The 16,765-nt window shown below is 46.9% G+C and overlaps 3 protein-coding genes across 4 annotated transcripts in view; 2 read left to right on the top strand and 1 right to left on the bottom strand.

The window, feature by feature from the left end:
• Positions 1-11,237, top strand: part of ANKHD1 (ankyrin repeat and KH domain containing 1) — a 100,617-nt gene extending 89,380 nt beyond the window's left edge. The window contains exons 30-36 of one of the 2 annotated variants that reach the window (XM_042836428.1): positions 1,003-1,152; positions 1,455-3,070; positions 7,070-7,246; positions 8,359-8,613; positions 9,160-9,335; positions 10,120-10,284; positions 10,737-11,237. In XM_042836428.1, the coding sequence (XP_042692362.1) occupies positions 1,003-1,152; positions 1,455-3,070; positions 7,070-7,246; positions 8,359-8,613; positions 9,160-9,335; positions 10,120-10,284; positions 10,737-10,796 (2,599 nt within the window). In that variant the 3' untranslated portion in view covers positions 10,797-11,237. Of the gene's footprint in view, positions 1-1,002; positions 1,153-1,454; positions 3,071-7,069; positions 7,262-8,358; positions 8,614-9,159; positions 9,336-10,119; positions 10,285-10,736 lie in introns of both variants that reach the window. The other variant, XM_042836427.1, reaches the window with a different exon arrangement.
• Positions 11,238-12,681: 1,444 nt separating this feature from the next.
• EIF4EBP3 (eukaryotic translation initiation factor 4E binding protein 3) lies at positions 12,682-14,758 on the top strand. Its single transcript, XM_042836429.1, is given in 3 exon segments — positions 12,682-14,115; positions 14,118-14,327; positions 14,537-14,758. Coding segments are annotated over 3 exon segments (459 nt in total). The 5' UTR covers positions 12,682-13,895; the 3' UTR covers positions 14,566-14,758.
• Positions 14,759-15,410: 652 nt separating this feature from the next.
• On the bottom strand, positions 15,411-16,720 carry SRA1 (steroid receptor RNA activator 1). The gene is made up of 5 exons (XM_042836441.1): positions 16,642-16,720; positions 16,359-16,484; positions 16,049-16,242; positions 15,839-15,947; positions 15,411-15,764 (listed from the first exon to the last, which is right to left on the bottom strand). The coding sequence occupies exons 1-5, from the start codon at positions 16,664-16,666 to the stop codon at positions 15,559-15,561; spliced, it is 660 nt and encodes a 219-aa protein (XP_042692375.1). The 5' UTR covers positions 16,667-16,720; the 3' UTR covers positions 15,411-15,558.
• Positions 16,721-16,765: the final 45 nt, after the last annotated feature.

Below are 16,765 nucleotides of genomic sequence, written 5' to 3'. Positions count from 1 at the left end.
ATAGCTGAATGAAGCTTGCAGCCTTTTGGGGGGATTTGTGGTGATCTGTACAGTGTTCAGAGGTGCTTGAACCTCTGAACCAGGTGTTTCTGAAACCCCTTTGAATCCCCTCTAATTGTTCAGTGTTGAGCTACTATTGCACAACACTAGTAAGCTGGAAAGCACTGTATGGGCTTGAGAGGTCCAACCTTTCAAGTCTGGGGACGTAAGTGGCCCAGAGAGACCTTGGCAGAGGTCTGGATGCAAGCATAGATCATGTTCAAAGACTCCTCAGTGCTGTATGCCCGCACTGACCCACCAGCACCATGTAAATCAGAAAAATGCTAAGATGACTTATTTTACTGGATGTATGCATTGAAGTGTTGTGGCCTAAAAGTGAGCCTGCTCCTGAAAAATCTGTGCTGCCTTCATAGTGGCTTCCAGCAGCTTACTGGATTGCAGAACTGCATGGTTTAGCAGTCTGATATCCACCGTTGTGTAGTGTCACCTGTTAAACTTTAAGATCTTTTGTAGTGTCTTTGAGGCCTAAAAGAAATGGATACTACAAGGGTTGTGAATACACGTGGTACACAGAGCTCATCACTGAGAAGATCATGGAAAAACACCTTCTACTAGTTATGAATGATCAAAGTAGCTAAGCTGTGGCCTTTTGTATATGAAGCAGTGCTACTTAAGTAAATTTAGGTCAATAAGCTTTGTCTTTGTCTTCGAAGATACACACACAAGATAAAATTGGAAAATGTTTCTGATGCAGTACATGAGGCACACTTGTGATACAGCAGTGGTGATAGTGAAGAACCCTTGTTAGGTGCTGAAAATGATAAATAATCTGAGGTTGGGGATTTTTAGAGAGGCTCCAAAGGGTGAACAAAATATCAGCAAAAACCATTTGCTACCCTCAAACATAAGTATGTTGTTTCATCCACATGTGAGACAATGAGGCATTTTTTATGTGCTTATTGTTTAAGTACATTTGACAGATTTATGATCTTTGTGATATAGGTCAAAGAAATTATCTGTCCCAGCTTCTGTCGTGTCTAGAATAATGGGAAGAGGTGGGTGCAACATCACAGCAATTCAAGATGTCACTGGTGCCCATATTGACGTTGATAAACAAAAAGATAAGAATGGAGAAAGAATGATCACTATAAGGTACAGTTTTTAGAAATGAAACTCTAACTCAGAAATGTCATTTTTCAAGAACTTCTCTTTGCTTTTTAAGACAGGAAGTACTTAGTTTCTTGGTTATAGAATAGAACTTCTAATACTGCTGCCAAAATATGCTGATGGTCTGCATATTCAAAGTTACTTTTTGACTATGGCTATCTTAAGGATTAATTAAATGGAGCAAAACTGCAGTAGACTTGTAGATCAATATCAAGTTGGGGCTACAGAATGTTGCACAAAATGGGGTTTCCTTTTGTTAAAGGTAAATATATTTGTGTTTAACCTAGGGGTGGTATGGAGTCAACGCGATATGCAGTGCAACTCATCAATGCCCTTATTCAAGATCCTGCCAAGGAACTGGAAGACTTGATTCCTAAAACTCATATAAGAACACCTGCTTCGAGTAACAAATCAATCCATGCAAACTTCTCATCTGGAGTTAGTACAGCATCTGCTCCAAACAAAAACTCCTTTCCTCTTGGAGCACCGCCTCTTGTCACATCGCAGTCATCGACTCTATCTACTTTCCAGCCTACTAACAAACTAAACAAGAATGTCCCGGCAAATGTGCGCTCATCTTTTCCAGTGTCTCTTCCTCTAGCTTATTCTCATCCTCATTTTGCCTTGCTGGCTGCCCAAACTATGCAACAGATCCGGCACCCTCGCTTACCTATGGCCCAATTTGGAGGAACTTTTTCACCTTCACCAAACACTTGGGGACCATTCCCAGTGAGACCAGTTAACCCTGGCAGCACAAATAGCTCTCCAAAGCATAATAGTTCAAGTCGTGTAGGTAGTCAGAATGGAAGTATTTTACAGACAGAGTCTCCTGGATTAGCTACTTCTAGTTGTCCCATTACTGTCTCTTCAGTAGTTGCTTCCACCCAGCCGCTATGTGCAACAAGTAATCGGACTCCCTCTTCAGTCAGAAAGCAGTTGTTTGCCTGTGTTCCGAAGACAAGTGCTGCAGCAACAGCAATCTCAACTGTGACAAACACATGTAGCACTCTGCCTTCAGTTTCCTCTGCGCCCCCAAACAATGGGCAAGTTTCTGCAGCATTTCTGCCCTCTTCTGCTCCACAAACGCAGCATTCTGCACTTAAAGCAGACTCTTTCTCAGCTGTTTCAGCGCCCAAAGAGAAAGTGTCAACACCAGACCAGCCTGTTGGAAATACGTGCACACCATCTTCTGTTGCAGGTAGTTCCAGTATGTCAACTAGCAGCAATTCAGGAGTCACTGAAGCTCACCCATCTAGCAGCCCTGCACCTCTAACGAACACCCAAGATGAAATACTAACAGCCAGCATGTCAGAAATGAGCCCTTCTATGTCGATGCCTATTTCTTCCAGCTCAGAAACCGCTCCTTTAAGCTTAGCATCACCCAGGTCGGTTGTTGCAGATAATCAGGACAACAGTAACTTACCTCAAGTAGCTGTACCAGCACCTCGAGTTACTCACAGGATGCAGTCCAGAGGTTCTTTCTATTCAGTGGTACCAAATGCAAACCTTCATCAAGATCCTCAGTCTATTTTTGTTACAAATCAAGTTCCCTTAACACCTTCTCAAGGTCCACCTGCTGCGGTGCAGCTTTCGTCAGCCATGAACGTTATGAACGGTTCTCAGATGCACATTAACCCAGCAAATAAGTCATTGCCTCCTACCTTTGGGCCAGCAACTCTCTTCAATCACTTCAGTAGTCTTTTTGATAGTAACCAGGTGCCCTCTAACCAAGGATGGGGAGACTGTCCGCTTTCCACCCGAGCAGCAGCTGACCCATCTTTCACTGTTCAGTCCACCTTTCTGAATAACTCTGTGCTAGGACATGTGGAGAATGTGCATCCTGATAACTCAAAGGCTCCTGGTTTCAGGCCACCTTCGCAACGGGTTTCTACAAGTCCTGTAGGTAAGTCACTAAGATCATGTACTGGACAGAATTTTTTTTTTTTTCTGCAACACTTCTGTTGCTTGAGATCGTTTGAGAAATAGTTTACAAATTATGGTTATGGAATACTAGATGACCTATTTTCATCTATTTCTTTTTTCTCCAGTTCTTCTACGATATTGATTGTTGGGAATGTTGTAGACATTGTGTTGTTTGCCCTGAGAGAGAGGAATGTGTCTCCCTCCTTGCAGAATTTAGAGTAGCTTTGATTTTTAGTTTTTGAGTTGGAGTATAACATGTTGTTAGGTGATTCTAAACTTGAAATAGCCAGGCCAGAGCTTTCAACAGATTCAACCTAGCAGCAGGAGTGACAGCATGTAGTCATTTAATATTTTCACTGTATGAGATTCCAGATGGACTATGAAAGAGTGCCCTGTATTTTTTTCTGTGTGACCCGATCGTGTAGGCTGAAGGAGGATTTTGCTATGTTTTTCTAAGAAACTGGTGTGCTTCTGCATGGTGTGTTATTAAGAAGCAATTGTTGTTCAGATGTGAAGTATAGTAGTTCAAGCTTACAAATCTTTAACTGAAGTGGGCTAGAAACACTCACAGTGAAAACACTGCCTGGGAGATTATTATCATTTTAGTGATGATGATAACACAGGTGCTTGGCTGTGTTCATTAGGCTAGAAGGCACTCTGAAGAGGTCCCACTGCTACTCCATTCTCCACTTTCTTCTTGCTGAGGTGCATTTATGGTGCCTTGCAGCTGGACAGCTGGAGAAGCTTGCTTTAAAGTCGTCTTCCACACCAAACGGCGGTGTTAGATAAGTCAGCTGATGCTTCAGGACTTGAATGCTGAATTTGTACACTTCTTCAGTTTGACCTCCAGACTGAAGGAGAAGGGGGCATTGGAAAGATGTGGTGAAGAAAAGGGTTTTTAGTATTCACATTCATTCAGTGGATTTAAAAACATTCAGGGTTTCTGAAAACTAGATCTTGAAACTAGAAACTAGGTTTAACCACTATCAAGATATTTGTTATGACTGTAGTATTCTCAGGCATTTAATTTGGGCTGCATGACTGCACTGCAACGCACACGGATACCCAGACTACTTATACTGTGTCCATTCCCAGTGCAGTAAGCAGAACCAGTTGTAACTGAGACTTCAAGGGGGTGAAGTAACTGGGCCTTGTTCATCAGATGTCTGCCAACACAGGAGCTGGCAGACCCTCCTCATTAGACTCCAGGAACTGTGGCTCATTGGAATACCCTGCTCTGGGGAAGGAAGGTTATGTCAGATTCTGACTGACAGCAGTTAACTGATTTGTTGGGTTCTCTGCTGGCTCACAATGTCATTCTCATTAATGATCACCCTTCTTTCAGAATCTACGGGTTTTTTCTGTCGCGTGGAAGGAGAAGGGACTTGAGCTGAAGGAGAAGGGGGTATTTGGAAGTTGTGATGGTGAGGAAAGAAGTGGCAGGAGGCTGGAGGCTCTCCAACATCTTGACCCTTAGGCCAGAAGTGTGGTCTTCCAGTCTGCTTGCCTTTTCTTAGTGGGATTTTGCAGATGAATAGGCCTTCCAGTAGACTCAGCCCTTGAGGTAGGATGAGTTGGGACAGTTTTGACGTTTTTCTTAAGTTTTAGTGGCAGGTTTTGTGTGATTTCAAAGAGCACTTGCATATACTTTGGCCTCAAGCAGTGTTATAGTTTGGACCTTGCTTGGTGATTCAGTATGCCTTTATATGTAGAGAGTGGATAGTAGTGGTTGTAAAAACAGATACAGTCCTCTAATCTCTGGCTGTGACTCTATGCTTGGAGCAGGAGGTTTCTCTTATGCCTGTCTTGTACAGCTGGGCTATAGGAAATCTTTCTGCAGATCAGCATTTCTTAGCAATCACCTCTAAGCTGTTGTGGTAAAGATGTAGCCTGATCTGATTATGCACTACAACAGGTTTTTTTGTCACTTTAATGTAGAGTTCATGTTCTCTATTCTTGGGTAAAAGCTATTACAACTTGAGTTGTCTCTGATTTCACCAGTTTGTTTGAGGCTCAGGTACCTGTGCACGCATCCTTACCTCTTGTGGATCTGTTCTGGGAACGGCCTTTTGTTCCATCTGTGCCTTCAGAGCTCTTGTCTTAGCAGCTTGCAGATTTTTGGCAGAGCCTGATTGTTTGGAGAGATTTTAGGATGACCAGAAGTCTGCTTTTTCCTCTGCATTTTTAAGGAGGGGTTTGAGAACTTGCTTGTGTTAAAAGTTACTGCAAACTTGGTATAAGCCATGTGAAAAAGCAGTGCATGACTATGAATTTGCAAGGGCTTGCTGGGCTACCTGTTTTGCACGGATTCACCAATATTGCTGCTGATTCTCTGAAGTTGGAGTTAGCCCTTGTAGTTAAGTGATTTCTGCAGGGAGAGTCTGGGTGCTTTGAACTAAATTTTGAGCAGATTTGTATGATGCTGATGCACCAGTCTCTTAAAGCCCAGAAATGCTTTTTGAGCATAATGTGGAGTCTGACTTCTGAGTGCAAAGTACACTATTGCAAATTGTTTTAGTGTTAAAACATCTGCTTTCACTGATGAGTACATACATTCATACTGGCTAGCTGGAAGCTAGTCTTTGGTGTGCAGTGCCATTCATGGCCATAGAGGCCTTCTGACTGCTTCCCGAAGTACTGTCACACAAGGGAGGATAGCAGGAGCATCCCATCGGTAGCTTGGTGGCAGGTGTGTGGGAAGGGCCCTTGGCTGGAGATGCTGCAGTCTGTTTCTGGCAAGGAGTGTGCTGGGGGAGAGCTGCTGCCCTAAGAAGGAATGGTCTGGGCAGTGTGTGCCAGCAGCCTGCACAGCCTCAGCAGCTTCTTAGAGTTGTCTTAGAGCTCCTTCTAATCACTCCATATTCTGTTGGTGGTGGTGGTTTACCTTTGTATTTCTCCTTCTCTGTAACAGAGACTCTAAACAAATCTTTTGGGCGTGGCTAGTGATAAAAACACGACCTCCAAAAGCAGCGCATCATTTCTGCTGCTGTGAGCAGGTTGGATCTGACACTTCTGGAGGCAGGAAACTGAGGGCATTTGGTTGATATGCTTCATTTAATAATGAGGAAAAGACATGGCTTTCGGTAATATATCCAAGAGATGAAAGGTGCGTCTGTAGTTTATGACCTAAGCTGTTGCCTGTCACCAGTGCTGCTTTCAGACTTTCGGAGTGTAAGCAGGGATGTGGTTTCAGCCTTGCTCTGTGACAATGCAGGCTGGTCCTGGTTGTGGTCATCTGGAAATGTTTCAGTGGTATTGAAATTAGTCTTTAGTCTTTTAATAGGCCCTTGAAACTAAACCCAAAACAGAGGTAAATGTATGGCCATGCTGTTTTTTTCTTTTTTTTCTGGTAATGGTGTGTGATAAAAACTTTTTAAAGTATTTTGGAAAAGTGCTTAAAAGCTTGGACATGTTCAAAAATTGTTATTTCTCTTGCTGATTCTTTTTTGTGGGACTTTAAACTCCATCTTTTCCCTCCTCTCATGCATTTCTGTAGGAAGCAGCCCCTTCTCTGTTTCGCTGCGTGTTGTCAGCCCTATTTCCTTGGAGGCAGTGTGCTCTGACTGACCTGTATGTGACTGTAACTAGGTGGCAGAACTGTGCTGCAGTGAGACTTCCTTGGTGCTTGATTCCCTCAGGGCTTTCACAGAACCCTGTATTCCTGTTTGGCTCTTTGGTAAAGAAAGATTTTTGCCAGCTCCCAGTTTTCTTCTTGTAATTTCCATTTCAATTCCTTTCAAGGACTGAAGAGATGGCTTTTTAAAAAAAATTGAGGCAAAAGCAGAGATCATACAGAAATGCCTTCTGTTGGTTTCTGTTTGCGGGAGAATTATGCACCTGTAAAATTAACTTAGTGTATGCAGATACCCCCGAAGGTGATGAGATGCTTTAATTAATTATATTGAAGTCCAGGCTCTCTTTAGTGCTTTGAAGCAGGTTCCCAAAGAGATATATTTAATGAAATTTATGTTTATTTCAGGCTTACCCTCTCTAGATCCATCCAACAGCTCTACAACTTCTTCAGGTCCTTTGACAGGCTTTTCAGCAAACATGCAAGGAGCACGGGTTTACCTTCAAGGGCCAGCGCCTGTTGGGACTCCCAGCTTTAACAGACAGCATTTTTCACCACATCCTTGGACAAGCGCAACAAATTCATGTAGGAACTTCATGGGTCTGTCTTAGTTAACTGTAAATTCTTAGCTGTTGTCTTCAGCAGATTTGTAACTTGAGGGGAAATTAGACAGTTATGAATACAGTGCTTTCCAATTTAGCAGTTGTGAGAATGCCATGCCAATCCCACTTCACTGTTTTGTTTCTTTAGAAGTAAAATGCCATTAGGCCTGGTAGCATTTCCAAAGGCTATTTGGGAAAAAAAAATTAGTCATTGTAGGTCCTAAAAGGAGAAGGCATGAAGCTGTGGGGGAGTGGGAGTGGAGGTGATTATAGCAAGTTAACGATTCCCCTCTAAACAAATATAATGTTAGGGGAATGTGTTATGTCTGTCATAAATGTGTGAAGTTACAATTCCTTTTTCTTTTTGTTTTTATTATTTATTTTAAGTTGGCATTCTGGAATTTTCTTGTTAGTCAAAATATCCTAATATCTTAATGTATCATCCAAGCTGACATAGAAGTTTTCGACTAAAGGGAAGAACATGGAAGTAGCTTTACAGAAACTGTGGGTCTTTGATTTAGAGTCTTAAATGAAGAGAGTTTTCATGTCACTGCATGCAACTTCATTGCAACTCTGAGCTTAAGAAGCAAAATGTTTAAATGAGTGCTCAAAAGAAGTTGGATTTCTCAGAAACAGTGACGCTTCTGAAGTTGGTGAAAGTTGTGTTCTTATGTTACATTTTTGGCTTTGAGAAGCTGTCTTTTAATTTCTCTTTTGCTGGAGGTGGTACATACCAAAACCAGGCTGCTTTGATATTTATGGTATCTTGGCTGATTTTTTTCATATCTTCCTGAAACTCTTCCATGTTTCTTATTCTTTCTTGTAGTTATTTTAGATGTACTTTTATGTTATGAGACTATCACAATTCTGGCAGCAGAAAGCACTTGAGCTAATGTTCATTCTAGAATTAAAGTAAGATTTAAAGAGAACTTCTGTGAAAGGCTGAAGAATGTTTTGGAGGAAAAAAAAAAGCCATTAAAACCCTTTTATCATTTGCCTTGAGATAGCATTAAGGGGATAGAAAGGGTAGCATTTACTGTCATTAATTTCAGTGGGGTTTTTTGTGTGATTAAACAAAATAAATTCTTTCTTCAGCAGGTGAATCTCCTATTCCATCAGTTTCCTCAGGATCATCTTCACCCCTTTCAGCTGCTTCTGCACCTTCTAACTTGAGCCAGCCAAAAACGGGTAACACAAATCAAGATCGAAAGGTACCCCCCCCTATTGGGACAGAAAGACTTGCTAGAATTCGACAGGGAGGATCTGTCACTCCTACGCCCTTAGGAACCAACTTCACAGCTCCAGTTGGTCATAGTGGCATTTGGTCATTTGGAGTTAACAGCATATCTGGTAAGTCTATTTTTCGTGGTCTGGAATTCCTTGAAGAAACTTGTGGGGCCTTTTGAAAATAGTACATTTGAAAAGGAAGTTGGAGAGGAAAAGAGAGAGGTGGATGTAGTGTATCCCAGAAGGAAAACTATTATCAAATGGTGTAATTTTCAGTAATGTTCACAATGCAGATATTGTGATTTTTGCTCCTAACAGAGATGATTCTCACTCAATCTAGATCATCTCTATGAGTAGACTTGTAAACCCTGAAAAGTTTTTTAAAAAGCTATATTAAAGTCTGTTGAGAATTGTAAACATAAAAAACTTTTACTTACTTAGGGAGTCCATCTCCAGGTCTGAACCTTGGCATTGAAGGATAGTTGCCTTCCTCCAGGCTTTTAAGCTTGTTTGCAGACACTTTAAAAGCTGTGGTGCATCCAGAAATGCATAGTTGTGAATGCTGATTTTACATTGTTCCTTTGGATTTGTGGAAGTGCATGAAGCTGTACACACTCAGAGTATCTTCAGTCCAATCTAATAGTCCATTTTCAATCTTGTTCTTTCCAGAAGGCTTGTCAGGTTGGTCTCAGCCTGTAATGGGGAACCATCCGATGCATCAGCAGTTGTCAGACCCGGGCACGTTTTCTCAGCATCAGCCAATGGAGAGAGATGATTCTGGAATAGTGGCTCCCTCAAACATTTTCCATCAACCTATGCCAAACAGTTTTGTGGATTTTTCTAAAGTAAGTCAGAGAGGGATGAGTTTGGGCTGTTGAATGACAAATTACTTTTTTATTCGAAGGATGATTTGTGCAGTTCAAGCCTAACAGATTGAGTTCATGATGCTGCATCTCTGTGATTGGTTCGGAAAATAACTGGAAAATTTGGATAATGTGGGAGTTTCACTGTGCTAGTAGACATAGGAGTCTGTAGCATTGATTCTGAGAGACAAGTTTATTCTACATGCAAATGTATTTTCTGTTTCGCTGCTTTACACTGTATGTCTGTGCCTCTTCTACCCTTTCTTGCTGTAACACCTAGATCTACTTTCATCCTAGGACTGTCTTACTGACTAGAAAGGATGCTAAGCCCAGAGGCACACTTAACCAAAATCAGAATTTGCAGATTGCAGATGTTTCCCTGTTTAGGCACTGGATGCCTTCATCAGTCTTTACTTTCCTTTCTCGTAGACCCAGTCCCTTGGAAATGATAGCATAAGGCTGGCTGAGCTCTAGAGCCTGATTAAAGATAGAAACCATGTTTGTTTGAATGCCACAGGCCTTTCTTAAGAAAGTGACAGGATGAGAAAAATACTTGCAAGTCTTCCCTTTGTGTATTAACACTGGAAAATAGCTGGAGGCAGACCAGCATAGCCAAGCCATAATCAGCTCAGCCTCTGCTGGAGGAATGTCCGGTGCTATGGGCTTGACAGTGAAACTGCTTTTGCAGTGTGTTTCAGAAGTAGCTGTGGTATGGCTATCTTTGCTACTAGTAACTGGTTCCCTGGTGCTTGTGTTTTCTCTTCAGGGCCTACCAATTTCCATGTACGGAGGCACTCTCATACCCTCACACCCTCAGCTAGCGGATGGCCCGGGAGGCCCTCTCTTTAATGGGCTTCATACGCCAGATCCAGCCTGGAATCCCATGATCAAAGTTGTCCAGAATTCAACAGAATGTACTGATGCTCAGCAGGTAGTGTAGTTGCATTTTTCCATCTTTGTTTTTGTGGGGCTTTTTATGGTGTTATGCTTTGTTTTGCTTTTTTTTTTTTTTTTACTAGATGTCATTTTCTCCTTGTTCTTTGATACTAGAATGGAGATTGTGTGATTTTTTTTCACCCATAACACGTGTTTAATACATATAGTGGTATCAGTGTGGAAACTCTCAGGTAAAATGGTGAGAATTCAAGAATGCTCAACAGGGTAATAGCTCTTGTTGTAAGAGGCAGGGTTCACACCCGTGCTTGTTATCTTGCAGGTTGTCAGTCAAAACCAGGCCAGAGCTGAAGACAGCTCCCAGTGCTTGGACACTCTGGTTATATTTTAGGAGAAGCCTTAAGCTTACCCTCTAGTGGTTAAATTGGTCTGTTAAAGGAACCTTTATTTGTTTTCATAATAGATTTGTCTTTCTATTTCTTGCTGTAGATTTGGCCTGGCACCTGGGCACCTCACATTGGAAACATGCATCTCAAGTACGTCAACTGATTTAAGGGGTTTATCCTTTTTTTAGTCTTGTTTGGGAAACCTTATGATTTGAAGAACCCTGGGGATTATTTTTTTTTTAATGTGCCTAACTAAGCAATTTTTTGTGGGCTGTGTAACAATGAAAACTTGATTGCCCATTTTATAAGAACAAATTGATTTACCTGTAAAATTGATTCCATTCTCCAGTTAGTTTAGCCATTCTGAACTTAAAAATGAGATAAAATTAATGCTTTTGGCTAAACTACTAAATGCTATTGGTATACAGGAGAGAACTAGATAATTATATGATTTCAACCTGCTAAGGTGGTAAATAAGTGTATAATTGTTTACATACTTGAAAGGAAAAGCTGAGTAAATTTCATGTCCTATAGTGGCTCTACTTTCTGTAGCCTGTATTAATGTGAAATATTTACCTGAATATTCAATAAAAGGTGAACAGTATTTATAGGTTGTGTGTGAGAATTTTGGGGAGGATGTGTATTGTCATTGGTAGCTGCCATGCCTAGTGATGCATCTTTTCACAGTCACATCATCAGCATGTGGTTGTAGTCAGGATTTGGGGAAAGAGGGAGAGGGTTTTGATCTGCAGTTATTTGTGATGCAAAGTTTGCTGGATCCTTCCTCTGCCAGTCTTGTTGTTTTGGGGTGTGGTGCTTTTTCTTCTTTGTGGCCATGGTTATGCACTTTTCTGGGTTGGTTTTGTTTCTTCTAGTGCTTTTTTTCCAGATATGTTGACTGAGGTGTTGTTCAGGGACTGACTTGACACGTTGGCAACAGTGGTGTCTAAATTTGTCATAGGTAAATCAGTGTCTCGTAGACAAATGCAGGGCTTCTTCACATCATTCTCCTACTGCCCCAAAGCAAATATTAGGAAAGCAGACTACTTTCTACTAGAGAAAAGATGTCATTGTGCAATTTCAAGTTTTTTGTAACCCCTTAAATCTGGTAAGTGTTTCTCACGCCTTTTCTGTGAGGAAGAAGAGGATTTTTGGATACAGCAAATGAGACAAACCCTCATTCTGCACCCAGCCTGATTCTGGTGTTGGCCTGCACTGGAGGCCTGCACTCTAGAGGCGTTCCACTTTGTACTTTCTGCTTTTGCTCAGTGATGATGCCGCAACTACACTGAATACTTGGTCTGTTTCTCCAGCAGGTAAATACAGTGCACAGTGTTCAGTAAATGGACCATTTTTGATGGTCTTTTAGACCAGAGGGGAGATGGAAACTTCCCTACCTTTCTTCTTCCTCCTTCTGACCATTCCTTACCATAAAACATCAGAGTTTCTCCAGGAGGAGCATGAGGAAGGAACAGCCAAAAGAGAGGATTCAGTGTTAATTTGCATGGAGTGAACTCTTGAAATAATGTAATGGTGTCTGTTCTCAGCCCCAGTTAACTCCTGAGTGTTCAGGAATATTAAAAATATGAAATGCACAAGTAGTATCCAAGTATGATAGGCAAATAAACATCAGAAACAACACTGGATGTGTTCAGATGTTCTATCTAGTATTCAAGAAGGAAATGATCTTACTGACACCCTGATGACACAAATATCAAAGGAGAAATGATTGTGTTGATGGTAATTGTATTAAAAGCTGATGGTGAAGGAAAAAAAATGGCATTCTAGTGCAATAGCTTTTGTGCTGACTCAGCTGACTGTTCTTGGGTACCCTTGGAGGAGTTTCAGTTGTGACCTGCTGTTCAGCACCCTGCTTAGGAGCTGGCCTCACTTTTGCATTAGTGAAGAGCTCTGCTGTAGGCATTGTGATTGATACCTTCTGCTGGCCATCAGACACTGTGCAAGAGAGGGCAGAAAAGGAAGGCTGCCCAGACTGGCAGTGGGGGGGGTGGGGGGGGGGGGGGGGGGGGGGGGCTGCTGCCCTGCTGTCCTCCTCCTGGACAAAAGCTGGGCTTTGTCTTGAGCAGGAGCAGTGCCCTCCATCGCTGTGTCCTTGCCTGCTGCAGGCTGCCCCAAGCTGGTCCCGGTAAGCCTCAGGCAGCTGTGCTTCTCTGCCTCACAGCATGGCTCTGGGTAGCACAGGGATGCTGTGGAACAGGAAGCCTAATGTTTTGTTAATCAGAAGGCTGTAGCTGCTGCTGAGGCCATCGCTGCCATCATGCTGCCTGTGGGAGCAGGCAGAAGCCTTGACTGGCATTTGAGGGTTGTGTTGGTGGGAGATGGGTTCCAGCAGGGAGCTCTGCTCTCAGACAGGGACAAGCTGTACTCTGGCACCCTGGCTTGCTGGAGCAGCACAGGATGCCAGCATAAAAGCTGCTTACACCTGAGATTTTTAGCCTCAGGAGCTGGTTGGTACAGCTCTCACTTAGGGTGCCTGAGTTGTGCCTTATTAACTGTCATCCAACCCCCCACAAAAAACAACTCATAGCTGTCAAGCAGGCCCTTTTCTGGTGCCATCCCTGTTCTAGTCATGTTTGAGTTGAATGGCAGGTGCTCATCCTGTGGGCACTGGCTCCACTGTGTGCCATCAGTGAGCTCTTTTTAGGGCTGTGAGAGCCGGGTCTACAGTAGAGAAGGCTGCAGCGGGTGCCTGTGTGCCGTTGTCCTGCTGCTCCCATGCAGGATCTCTTGGCCACCCTGCTGGTGCCAGCTACATCTCTGTAGCTGTTGGAACCTGGCACTAGAATTGGTACTTTTTGTAACCCTCCATCCTGCTGGGCCCTGGCTGCTCCATGTGGGTGGCAGATGTAGCACAGTGGATTGTTTGGTCTCTGAAATTGCTGGCAATTGCAGTGCAGGGTCTTTCCCCCCCAGCAGCACCCTGAGCAGCTGACAAGCTAGCAGCGTGCCACTGAACCCAGCACAGTGCACACAAGGATGGCCCATGTGGCTGAGCTGAGAGGAGTGGCCTCCCTAGGAAGCCACTGGGGGATTCAGTTTGTCTTTGCTGTTCTATGATGAAAAGATGCATCTCAGAGCCAGCTGTGCCTCCAGGCAGGGCACAGGACTCCTAGATGCAGGATGCAAAAGCACCATGATGCAAAAGCCTGGGCAAAACCCTGAAGTACTCTTGGCAACACAGGGTAGACTGGGAGCAACCCCAACCTGAGCCCACTGTGTGGGCTGCTGCAGGGAACCCAGCATGAGGCTGCTTTCTGCCTTCACTTGTCCTGCTGCATACTGTGCCTCCAGGGGGAAGGAACAATGTGAACAGTGGCTGTTGAACAGGATGGGATTCAGCCTACTGCCAGCAGGAAATTTCACCACTGCTCCAAACTCAGCTGTGGCTCTCAGCATAGCTGAGTGCCACCCCCTGCACAGGGCTCGGGACAGAACTGTGGTGCACAGAAAAGGGGGCTGCAGGGGACAGCAGTGCCTGACAGCCCCCTCCTTTTGGCAGGTACCCACATCATCTACGACCGCAAGTTCCTGCTGGAGTGCAAGAATTCGCCCGGGGCCAGGACCCTTCCCTGCTGCCCGCCCCAGATCCCCGGTGTCACCTCCCTGGCCCAGTCCAGCCTCGTCAAGCTGGAGGAGCACAAGGAGCAGAATGAGAGTGAAGAGGCCATGCCAGGTAAGCAGCCCAGGTGGGTGGTACAGCCCCTGCCTAAGGGGGACCAGGCCAACAGTGCCTGGGGCATGGGGCTCCTGCCTGGCCACAGGGGCAAGGGTGGGAGATTGCAGCTCAGCCTTGGGCTGTTCCAGCCACTTGTCTGCATGTTCCCCTGCATGTTGGAGGAGCCCCATCCTAACCCATGTCTGTATCCATCCATACCCTTACAGATCAAGACCAGTGTGACATGGACATCTGAGTTTCCAGCTTCATGTCTCCAGGCTGTGGCTGGGCCTGTTCCTGGGCCTTGTGGAGGTGCTGGCACCGTGACCAGCTGGCTGCAGCCCTCTCTGATGCTGGGGATGAATGTGTGACACCTCAGGCTCTAGCACAACTAGCTGGTGCAACTGCCTAGGAGCTCATGCTTGATTAATAAACACCATGAAACCCCATTGCTGAACTGGTAGATCTCTCCATTGGTCCTCAGTGCACCAGGGAGGGAGGCTTAGAGAATCTGAGCAGCGCTAGGTGACTTTTCAGAGTGCAGAGGTACCTCCCTTCTGCAAACGAGATCCTGCACGTGAATGTAGGAATTCAAAGTTATGTCAGCAACAGCTCCAACTACCTCAGCAGTACAAGCTAACATCGGGGCACAGCCCATTGTACACCCTTGCTGCTGCTGCCACTCATGTCCCTCACTGTCCCAGCTGTGGTTGGGGCAGTGCTGGCAGGCACGTGATGGAGTGGTGGGGCAGGGGCTGCTTGCTCTACAGCATCTGTGGAGCACTTGGCCTGGAGTGTCATGATGGTTCTACACCAGCTCTGAGGCTGCCTGGGGTGGTTCCCATTTCCCCTCTCCCGACGCTCCCTGCAGCTGACCTGGGCTCTGGCTCTGCTGCAGCAACTCACCCCCGTGTTGCCATATCTGAGGCTGGAGGGGGCCAGTGGGGCAGGGACGAGCATCGCTGCTGTCACAGCCAGCTGCAGTGCAGCCTCTGTGCTACAGGGTGGAACTGCTTCCCACACTGGGCTTGCACAGCCTGCAACCAACAGCTGAGGCTGCTGCAAGCCCCCACGCAGCAGCTCTGTACCCGGAGAAAGGGATTGGGGACAGATTAGCGCTGTTTATTGAGCATCATGTAGTGAATCACCACCGATATGTTGCAGTGATTAAAATTCCCCTTTTCTGTGAGAAAAGTGAGAGGCAAAAGCATCGCCCGGGTCCCGAGCTTTCCTCCTCCAGCCGCCCTGCTTAGTCCACAGCTCCGGGTGGTGCGGGCATCTCTGGCCCGGGTGAGACTGTGTTGTCGTCCTCGCCCAGCTCGGCTGTGGGCAGGGTCCTGCACTCGGCGATCAACCGCTTGACGCCCACCAGCCACAGGCTCACCTCGTTCACGTGGTCCACCATCAGCGAGCGGTGGATCTCGTCGGCCGCGTCCCAGCGGCGCCGCTCCAGCTCTGCCGCGAAGAGGAAACCGTCGGCGTCCCGCGGCCGCTCCGCGCGACTGCGCTCCGGGCGCCCCCGCCCTCACCTTGCACCAGGAGGGCCATCCTCCTCCTCACGGGGGCCGACAGCTTCCCCTGGGCCCACGCGTCCCCAAGCGCCGTCAGCCGCCGCCCGATGTCATCGCACACTTGTTTCTGAAAGCAGCGGTACCCGCTGGACGGGGCTCCGCCGGCGGACGGCCCCGGGGAGGGACGGCGCCGGGGACGGCTGCGAGCGGAGAGCGGCGGGGCCTCACCTTCACGGCGGGGCGGCACGCGGACAGCGCCTCCCGCAGCGGGACCAGCACGGCGTCGGCGGGAACCTCCCCGCCCGCGGCACCGCCTTCCTCGCCGGGCGCGGGGCTCGGGGCGCCGCGGGCGCTCGGGGCGGGGCCGGGAGGAGCCAACGGCGGCGCTCCCGGCGCCGCGGGGGGGCGGTCCAGAGGAGCACCTGCAGGGAACGGAGCGGCGCGGGGCGCTCAGGGCCGGGGCCGCCCGCGGGGCCGACGTCGCCGCCGCCGCACGAGAGCGCCGCGGCCCCACCCTTCCCGGCTGTGCAGCACTGACCTGCGGGGGGGCCCAGCGGAGCGCTCGGCGCCCGGCGACTGAGCGGGGTCCGCCCGCGGCCCGCGGCCCGCGCCTGAAGCCCGTAGGAGAACTGCGGAGGGTCGTTCCAGCCGCGCTGCGTGTTCCCTACAGGAGGGAGAGGAGGCCGCGGAGGCAGCGGTGAGAGACGGCACGGCACGGCACGGCACGGCACGGCACGGCACGGCACGGCACGGCTCGGCCGCCCCTCTCCCTCCGCCGCCCCCGCCCCGGAAGCGCATCCCCCCCGCGCCGCGGCCCTCACCCGGCTTCACGTAGAGCTCCGCCATGGCGCCACGTCACCGCGCCGCGCCGCGCCCCTCCCGCTCGGCGCCACGGCGAGGCGGAACCGAGGGCGGAACCGAGGGCGGAACCGAGGGCGGAACCGA

This window comes from Centrocercus urophasianus, unplaced genomic scaffold, assembly GCF_019232065.1.
Source record: "Centrocercus urophasianus isolate 14NV4802_14NV808 unplaced genomic scaffold, USGS_Curo_1.0 seq_60, whole genome shotgun sequence".
NCBI classification, from domain to species: Eukaryota; Metazoa; Chordata; class Aves; order Galliformes; family Phasianidae; genus Centrocercus; species Centrocercus urophasianus.
Note: the sequence above shows the minus strand (reverse complement) of the source record. Positions and strands in the feature narration are given on the sequence as shown.